The sequence below is a fragment of the Triticum aestivum genome, chromosome 1A (assembly GCF_018294505.1).
Source record: "Triticum aestivum cultivar Chinese Spring chromosome 1A, IWGSC CS RefSeq v2.1, whole genome shotgun sequence".
NCBI classification, from domain to species: domain Eukaryota; kingdom Viridiplantae; phylum Streptophyta; class Magnoliopsida; order Poales; family Poaceae; genus Triticum; species Triticum aestivum.
In genome coordinates, this window is record NC_057794.1 from 588,405,264 (window position 1) to 588,415,315 (window position 10,052).

Genomic DNA, 10,052 nt, shown 5'->3' on the forward strand with positions numbered 1-10,052 from the left:
TTTTCTACAGACCTGGACTCCGCTGGTGAAACAAGACGATGTTGATCTTATGAGGAGCATGATGGAGAAGATTGCCAGTTGCATCCCGAGGCTGCGTCAATCTACTTGAACGTCATGGGGAGACAAGCTTTCTTTTGGATGAGTTGAGAGTTGGCTAGATGGTTGGTAGGGGCCTGCCTTTTGGACTTTGGTCTGTAATATGCGTGGCCGATGTGACCTGTTGAGACTTTCGGATTTGTGGTGTGTGTTTGCGTTGTGAAACTTGGTGTTGTTGCCTTCATGGCTTTATTAATTTAAAGCTGGACGCGTCCAACGTCTTCGTTCAAAAAAAAAGTGCATTGGGGACAGATTTGAAAAAAAGTTATTTGTTGATAAGGAAAACTTGTCGTATGGTGGTAGGCTAGTACTCGTGAACTCGGTGCTTACAGGTTCGTCTATTCATGCTATCATATTTCGAAGTACTCATAGGGGTGTGGAAAAGACTTGATTTCTATAGATCTCTTTTTTTGGCAGAGTGATGGCAATAAGACAAAATATCGCCTCGCGAGGTGGGATATATTGTGTCGACCCTAAGGACCAAGTTGGTCTGGATATTGAGAATCTTGAAATAAAAAATCCATGTTTGCTTAGTAAATGGCTTTATTGTTTATCCACCGAGGAAGGTGGAGTGTGGATAGACCTTGTCACAATTAACGGCTCAATCAAATGACTCACCCCTTTGGAAGGGTTTGATGGGGGACTAAGGATGTGTTCAGTTGGGGGACCAACTATCACGGAATGGAATGGTTCCATTCCAGAGGAACGGGTTCGTTCCATTCCTGTGTTTGGTAGGAGCAAAAGAGTAGAACGGGTCGGTTCTGTTCTGGTGTTTCGTTGGAAGCACGTAATGAAAAATGGAACGACCTAAAATTTAAAATTTTGGCAGCATTTCATTTGTAATTTGATTTAAAACAACATAACAATAGATATTGACAAGTTTATAACACATGAATGACAGCACATAACATAATTTTCAACAAGTTGCACATACAACCATATAGTTCACATAAGAAATTCCCAAAAGCATCAAAAACAGCAACCATTGCAGCTAGTGCAACAAAAACAACAGCTCCCCCAGCCATCTTTTTTCTTGTGTTCATCTTCATGACCATCTACAAGTTACCAATGATGCTTACATCAACATATATAATGCAAACATACACTGGGCAGCAAATAAACATGAACACTAGATGCATATACAGGGGGGTGGGGTATTCTACCTTCACAGTTCGAGTCCGACCGTCGAGCACCCGCTGCTTGGAGTCCTTCCGTCGAGCTGCTGCAAAACGATAGAGAAAGAGAGATTATCAGGCATCCGGAAGGGAGGAAACGGCCATCATGGATGGGACGAACCGGTCGCCATGTAGAGGAGGACCCGGCCGCGACCGGGAAGAGGAGGAACGGGCGGCCAGGGATGGGACGAACTAGCGCCGGCCGACTGGGAAGGGAGGGCCGCTGCAGCTCAGATCCATGGAGTGGGGGAGGAGGGGAGAGGAGGGGGAGGGGGAGGGGAAGGCAGCCACCGGCCGACGGGGAGAGAGGACCGGCGGCGCTGCCCAGATCCATGGGGAAGGGAGGACGGGAGGGAGGGGAAGGAGGCGGCGCACCTGCGGGGCTGAGGACGAGTGCGAGGGAGGCAGCCGTTCCGCGTGGTCCGACCGTTTTCGGGGTATGACTTCGTTCCGCATCTGGGCGGAATATTCGCTCGGGGGGAACCAGTGCGGGCCGGTCCCAATTTCAACTGAACGCGAGAACGGGGGCTAGGGGCGGGTCGGACCCATGCCATTCCAGGCCATCCCTTCAACTGAACACACCCTAAGGTTGCCTTTCTTCAATAGGGGTAAATTCATTATTAAAAATGGGCGCACTACGTGCTTTTGAGAGGATATTTGGCTGACGAATACACCTCTAGTCGTACAATATCCAATGCTTTGTAGTAATGTGCAACGCAAGGAGGCCTATGTTAGTACGGTATTGGGGTCGGTCCCCTTAAATGTCCAGTTCAGGCCGGCTCAGGTTGGGCACAGATGGATTGCTTGGCTTCACTTAGTAAGAAGGTTGATGGAGGTCACCTTATGTAATGAGCATTATATGTTCCAATGGAGACTGCTTCTAAAGTGTTTTCCGTTAAAGTTAAATCAATGTACATCGACTCGATTAATGTTGTATTTGGAAAACCAAAGTTCCTTTAAGGATTAAGATTTTCATCTGGTTTCTGAATAGAGGTGTGATTCTCACTAATGACAACTTAGCTAAGCGTAGATGGCAGGGTCGTAAACATTGTTGTTTCTATGATCAAGAGGAGACAATTCATAATTTTTGGCATGCTTGTTTGCCAACTTTATAATACATTATGGAACGGAAGGAGTAATATATATTGATGTTTGAAATTGGAGGCTTTGTCCCACATCTATGATCCAGTTGACGTGTTTTTGACAAAATGGAGTCACAATAATGCCAATAGATTCTTCGCCAAAGAGGACTGGAACTAACCGAACGCTTCGTAATCAGTCACCTCATGTGCTTGTTAATTCTTTGGGCATCACAAACAGTAACCTAAATGTCTGTTTATCCACTGCTCACGCTCTAAGCGCAAGGTGGCATATATATGTCCCCAAGATTTTACTAGTATGCACCACTTTATCTGCACAATAGAACAATGGTAGATTGAGCTTGCTTGTGGTGTAGGCAGATTATAGGGTGAGACAGGTTTTCCCCCAAGCTTATCACTGAAAGAAAAGAAAAATACTCCACGTAGTAAAAAGTATGACATGTCTCATGAATAAATCATAAACCCGAACAGTTTGGAATGTTTTCCGTTCCTGATCGCAATCGTTCCTGTTGATTTTCCATGTAGCACCGTCAGATTCCCGTGCTCAAGCCAGGGGATCAGGTGGGCAGAAATTTCTTTATCAGAGCATCTATCTATACATGTTTTTCCGACCCATCTCTTCCCTTCTCCACCGCCTCCGACCTGGGCCGGACGCGCTGCCATCGCATCGTGCCTGTCGCGGCCTCTGCACACGCGGAGTTTACGTCCCTGGCCGCCGCTTTTAAGACATCAAACCGGTCGTCAAGGTAAGACATTAGGCTGGTCATAGTGGGAGTAACTTAGCAAGTAACATAGCACATTTCAATTCAAGACAGGTTTACTTATGTGGCATGGGGTTAATGAGGAGAGAGGTGTTTGGAGTAACATAATATGTTACTGTAACATAACGCAACCCAAAGCAAAATGAGTCTATGGTGTAATAAATGCTATCATCTACCTGTATGTTACTTTGCACTATGAAGGTAGTAACAAAGACTAGTGTCATAGTCTAAATTACTCCCCACTAACAAACATTAAGCATGAAGAGTAACAAAGTCACTAGGCATCCGCCCTGAGAGAATACTCTACATAATAAATAACACTGTCCTGAATGAAGTACATAAACAAACAATACACGAATGCCTTCCCTTCTCATCCATCTGTCCCATGTTCGCCTTTCTCCCGATCAGTGCCCGGTTGGCTGGTGTTCTTCTACAACTTACTCAGCCTTTGGCTGCTCATCCCATTTCTCATAAAAAAGTATGTAGGCTTGACAGTCAAGTACCTCTTTTAGTGACACTTCTGTGATGCTCTCGTCGCTTGCGCGGAACCATGTGGGAGTGCCACAGCGCTCCTGCTGCTGACATCCGATTTGGCTTGCTCTCACATAAGCAAAAATGTGTCCTTCGCCCAGGGTTGGTCCATTGTGCACAATTACTGCAACCAGATGATATTTGTGCTCATCATCCTCCGTATGTCTGAAAGATAGAGGAAAGAAAATAGCTGTCAGATGTTTTCTCTTGAATTGGGATCATCAATGATGTGCTGCCCACTGAGATCATCTGAGTTCTGATATTCAAAGAGGCCAAAAAATGTTACTCCCTCCGTTCGGAATTACTTGTCGCAGAAATGGATGTATCTAGATGTATTTTAGTTTTAGATACATCCATATCCGAGACAAGAAATTCCGAACGGAGGGAGTACTATATTAAACTGAGTTAAAGTGTGAAGTGTCAATACCCAGGGTCCATGAACTTTTTCATATTAAGTGTATCCTGAAAGATGACATGTTCTTCCAACTTGTCTGGACTATCCGAGATGACATAGCTGAATCTCTTCAGCTGAATGGTTAGTATAGGTGCCGCCTTACTAATACGATATTCTACTGTTGCAGCTCTGTATATCTTCTCTTCCTCTCTCTGTTTTTTATGGCTCTCTTCCATTTGACTTGAGTTGCCATCAAGCATCGGTAGCTTTCCGCTGTTCTGATTCGGTATTCTTGTTTGTTTGTCAGCTTGATGGCTGGATTCCCCCTTTTCGTATGTTTTGTTCTCCTGCTGTTCAGGTTGGCCATCATAGTTTGTTGTATCTTCTTGGTTGAAAGATGAATTTCCAGAAGCAGCGGCAGCTGAACAGTCCATACAGTGCCAATCCTCGATCTCCCCAGTGGCATAGAAGTCCAAGCAGTCCTCGATTGATGCAGGCCTCTTTGGTGGTATTGCCAAACTGAGATCAAGGTACTCGCAGCCGGTGGTAACCGATGTGTGCTCACACTTTTTGCTGTAAACATGTTTAACGACCTCACTGCGGAAGAGTGACTCGACCATCGTACGTTCCTCATTCTTCAAACCGTCTATCAAGGAACCAAGCATATTATTGCTATCTTCCATCATGCCAGTTCTGAAATCTGAATTCCTTTTGCACATATATGAGAAGAGCTTCTCTGGCATCAGCACACTTCCAGTGCCATTGGTATTGGCTGTTATTATGAAGAGCTTCTGCAGTTCCTGACCAAGGTCCCCTGTCAGAGCATCCGGTCCTAACATCCTTGCACGCAGCTTATCAAGTGCAAGGAGACTCTGCAAGACTGCATTGAAGTAACAACTGTTCCCTCCATTCTGCATCCCTCTAACCGCTACATTGCCACTTTGCCCATTCTGATGACCAGCCGTATCTGCACTTAGCGTTTCAACTTGTTGGATCTCTGGTCTCTGTATGTCAGTTTCCTCTCTTTCTTCCTTCGGTCCTGCTACACAACTCTGCTGGGAATGCTGAATGCTATTATTTCGAACACTGTTGTCCTCAGGTGGTGTTCCAGGGGTATCATTTCCACACACATCTTCCACTGGCCATAATTTGCTCTTCTCGATTCCGCAATGCCATAGCAGTGCCCAGATATAGGTTATGAATTCCCCTCCTGACTCGAGGCACTCCTTGTGCGCCTCTGCGTTCCAAGTAGGGGCAAGGTGCACTAGTAAATCTGTCCATACCCCAGACAGGATCTCCCAGCATTCTTCTTGAGTCTCTTGATCAATCAGTTCCTTGCCCAGCTTTGCACCCAGTCGCACAACATCTTCATTCTTCATGACGTTGTCGGCATCTTGAATGGCCTTCACTGCTTCTTCCATCAGTTTGTCATACCTGCTCTGCAATGAGTCACAGTTTTTAAGAATATGATCACGAGCGTGTGCCACGGTTTCTTGTAAGACCATCTTGGGTACATAAAAGCTGTCAGGGATCAGGTCAGGCTTTGAAACTAGCAGATATGCACAATATCGAGACAAGCTATTCGCAGTGATATACATTTCCTCGAGCTTGTGAGGCAACTTCTCATTCACTTTCTTCTTTTCTTTCGTCTTCTCATCCACATCCAAAAGATATGGTTTCAATGTGCAGCAACTTGCGAAGTATGACAAGACGGAGTTCAGCAACCCATGTTTGCTTAAGTCGACATTATGGTCTTGAGCAAGCTTCATCTCACAGAGGCTGGTTGCAATGTGCCACACCAGAATTACATGTGAGCATGTGGGAAGTTTAAAGAAGGCCCAACCGTACCGCTTTGTTCGCTCACTGTCAGCATCAGACAGTGATGTGATAGCCTTGGGCAGAAGGTGACCTTGCTCTTCGGGATTTCTGTTAGGATTGTCTGGCTGATCATGTACAGTGTCAGGAGAGCTGAGGTTATTTAGGCTTGCACAGAGCGTCTTTAGTACTGCCGGTCTGACACATTCTGGCACATCGATGGCGTCATGCAGTGTTGCTCCATCTTTCTTCTCTGACACCATTCCTGTGGTTAGCTTATGAAGCAGATTCCAAAATCTTGGTCTGTCATCATATGAGTCCAAGATTCCAAAATCTTGATCTTAGTCTTAACTAGCTTTCGGTTGATATTAAAGAATTTTTGTTGCAGTGTCACATCCTCGAGCCTGCACCGCACTAGTCTGGACAAGGCGAAGGCCAGAGAGAGATCCTTTGGGTCATTTCCCTTACTGTTATCTGGGCGTAACAGGTCCCTGCAACATCCCCAAATCTTGTCTAGGGTGACCAGCGATGATCTCAGTTGACACGGACAAGAACCACACTTAGCTTGCTGGTCATTCTGAGCAGTATCAATATACATGACATACCTAGGCTTCTCGAATTTGATTCTCTGATCGGTTTCTCCATGCACCAAGTATTTGTATCCTACCATATTATTCTCTGGGTTGCAGTCCTCTGGTTTCCAGTTGCTAGTGTGAGGGCCAGCAACGACCTCTGAACTCTTACCATGCCAGACAGAATTGAGTGCGAGAAGATAGGAATGGTATCTGTACCAGCTCCTTAGTATCTGCAGAGCCCAAAGTGACCAGAGTGGAAGTGTGAACCTTGAGCCACGTGACCAGTTCAAGAACGCCGATCCCAGAAGTTTCACCACATTCCTCCACTCCATGAACCGTCGCCCATGGCGGCCATCAACACCATAGCCAGAGATAAAGTCGACATTGTAACGGAAACTAACAAGCACAAGGGCCCAGACTGGGAACAGCTGACTCTTGAACTTGGCTGTTTGCATGGCCCCCAGCAGGTACTCCCTCCGTTCCAAAATACTTGTCTTTCTAGGCATTTCAAATGGACACAACATATGAATGTATGTAGACATATTTTAGAGTGTAGATTCGCTCATTTTGTTCCGTATGTAGTCACTTGTTGAAATCTCTAGAAAGACAAATATTTAGGAACGGAGGAAGTATAAGATAATAGAGTCAGAGACACCATCCAAGATGCTAAAGATAGTTTTCATGACTCTGTTGCGGATGTGGCGACGAAAGACGTCCATGATGAACATCGAGAGGAACAAGAGTGTGAGCAGGACCACAAGAAACTCGATCCGAAACAGCACGAATGTCTCCTTGTTTAGCATGATGAACAGAGATGACACACCATGGCGGATATCTTGGATGCCCATTGTTTTTCCTACCTCGCTCGTGTTCGTTCCAATTGGGTAAATGGAGCCTGCAGCAAGGCCACTTCATCAAAGATATTCACAATAAAAGACGGTGAGAAAATGGACTTTGAACAAAGGTGGTCCTAAAACTTGTTTTTGTGACCCAGATAAGATGACCCAACATTTAATTTTTCTATTGCCATGTAGTAGTACTATTGTCTATACAACTTTTGATCTACCACTTGCCCCTGTATTTCTCAAATGTTGGGACATTGGTTTCAAGGGTTGGGGGCATTCTTAAAATTTAGGGGGGTAACCAGCATCCAAAGATGGTGCAACATAAAGCAAAAGAGGTTCCAGACCCCCACAAGCCTAGTCTGCCTGCCTACCACTACCAAGCGGTGCAGGCCGGTGAGCACGAGCTGGTTAGGTGATGGCGGCGGGCGTTCTGTAAGTTATACTGTACTAGTTTTGCTTTGGAAGTAACAAAAGAATCAGATTGGGCTGTGTCTGTGCCTCTCTGCAATATGCATCTTCTGTATGTATGCAGAGCCCTGAAGATAAATAGAAGCCTTGCTAGCTTTGAAAGAAAACTTACCAGGAGAAGAGGGATCCCGCACGGGCCTAAAGGGTTCGGCTCCTTCTCCGGCGGCGCCGGCGAGGATGATTCTGAAGCGGGGAGGAGAATGAAGGCTGTCGATGAAGAAGAGGAGGAAGCTGGTTAGAATTTAAGACAGCTGGGCTACATCAGTGTTGACGGACCCAGTTCTCTGCATGCACCTGCACCACTGCCGACACGGCTACGCTGTCCTTTTTCTTTATTTTTTATAGGGGCGCTGTCCTTTTTCTTAATCTCTACTATGAAGAGCATCTCCAATAAATGATGCAAATTTGAAGATGTAAAAGTAGCCAAAATATGTTTTTTACATCTTAAAAAAGAGCCAACTTCAGTAGATGTATATTTGGTGATGCAAGAGCATCTACGGTCGGACGTGGCAAATCCGGACCCTATACGCCTGCGGGCGTGTCCAGGCATGTCCGCGGACAGTGCCGGGTGGCCCCTTATATGGGCTGCCGCACATCCACACACCTCAAATGTGAAGCCTCAATTAATCTATGCAATCCATGCACGTCGATCATACGATAAAAATTATCCAAAATCAACAGTTTGAAACAAAGCAAAGTAAATCATAGTTCAACAATCAAAACATGCCAAAATTGAATTAATGTCCGAGGGTGACGGATACCTCACTGGTTGGCCGGATCACTCGCCGGACGCCATCCATGTCGCCTGCTCCGAGGCCATCTTTGTGCCCTGCTCCGCCAGCATCCTTGCCGCATGCTCTCCTTCTGCCACAACCACCCATGCCGCCTCGTACTTCCTATGATCGTTGATCTCCTTCTTCTCCGCAAGCCATTTCTTTGCATGCTCACTCAAAAGGGCTTCGTTCGTCAACATGATCTTCACATCCCCGCGTCCCGTGCGAGTTGCAACATCTCCTTCTCAAGCTCAATCTCTCCAAATGTCTTGGCTTTCCCGAGCTCCCATTTGATCACCGCCTCTTACTTCTCCAACTCGCTCTTCTCCCTCTCAATTTCCAGTTGCTTCTCCGCCCTCTTCCGGTACCAATCCATCCTCTCCGTTTGCGCATCCAACATGAGTGTGTACCTCTCCTCTTTCTTGTTCTCCCTCGCCGAAAAAATGCCCGACCATGTGGAGGACATTTTTGTAGCCACACGTCACGAGAGGCCCTTGCCTGCTCCCACTTGTTTCCCATGACTTGCCGGTTATCATTTGGCACAGTGTGGCTCTTCCATTCTCGACGGCAATATCTTCCCCTTCGCCGTCCAACCCAATTGATTGGTAGGAGCTTGGGCCATCATTCCTCTTCTTGCCGGCCATGAGACCGGCCAGAAGTTGTGTCCACTTTGGCTTGCCATTTAATATGATCCAACAATGACTAAAAGCAAATGGCTTCTTCTCCGATTCGTAATACAAAGTGGCCGCCACCTTTTCTCCATCAAGTTGACGAACTCCTTCATCGATGACAGCTTTGCCCTTGTCGGGAACTGAAGAGATTGTACTCTGAAGAATTTCAACCTCTAGCAGGTAGCTGAGATGATTTTGACGATTAGCCTTGTAGTTGATTGAAGACCTTGATTTGATGAATCTCATGATCCATTGTGCATAAGGCTTCAAATCAAACGGTGGTTGAGTAACCACGGCCAAAGTCCTCATGAAAAAAATCATAGACATTGATGGGAATACCATGAATTATATTGAATAGTAGATTCTTCATGACCCCCACAATTTCTTCAGTCTCAGAATCGTGGCCTTTGATGGGATTGAGGGTCTTGGCCAAGATGCGGTAGACGGTGCGAGGAACAAACAACAAATCCTTCACAAGGAGAGTGGTCCTTGGAGCATCTCCTTCAGCAATGGGTTTCATTAGGACTTGCATCAGATGATTGGTCAGCTCAGGTTCGTCATAAATTCGTCTGGCATCTTCTTGGGGTGGGTCAACTGGGAGTGCAAGTAGTATTTCATCAGCAAGTGCTTTGTAGTGAGTGTTCTCACTCATCCAGTCTAGAGCCCAAGAATGAATGTCTTCAACATTTTCAGACCGATGCATTGTAGCATAGAACTGAAGAATTAGCTTTTCATTCCAGTAACAGACGTCAGAGAACAGACTCAGCAACCCAACATCATGAAGAATAGCCAAAACTGGCCTGAAACATGGTAGAGACTCCATATCCACATGAGGGATATGGCGATGC

The 10,052-nt window shown here is 45.9% G+C and overlaps 2 protein-coding genes across 2 annotated transcripts; both read right to left on the reverse strand.

Moving 5' to 3' along the window:
- Positions 1–2,797: 2,797 nt before the first annotated feature.
- LOC123058363 (uncharacterized) lies at positions 2,798–6,135 on the reverse strand. The gene is made up of 3 exons (XM_044481128.1): positions 4,091–6,135; positions 3,636–3,828; positions 2,798–3,089 (listed from the first exon to the last, which is right to left on the reverse strand). The coding sequence occupies exons 1-3, from the start codon at positions 6,133–6,135 to the stop codon at positions 3,072–3,074; spliced, it is 2,256 nt and encodes a 751-aa protein (XP_044337063.1). The 3' UTR covers positions 2,798–3,071.
- Positions 5,882–6,911, reverse strand: LOC123070423 (uncharacterized). Its single transcript, XM_044493650.1, has one exon. It carries the CDS (start codon positions 6,900–6,902, stop codon positions 6,144–6,146), a length of 759 nt encoding a protein of 252 aa, XP_044349585.1. The 5' UTR covers positions 6,903–6,911; the 3' UTR covers positions 5,882–6,143.
- Between the last annotated feature and the right edge of the window lie 3,141 nt (positions 6,912–10,052).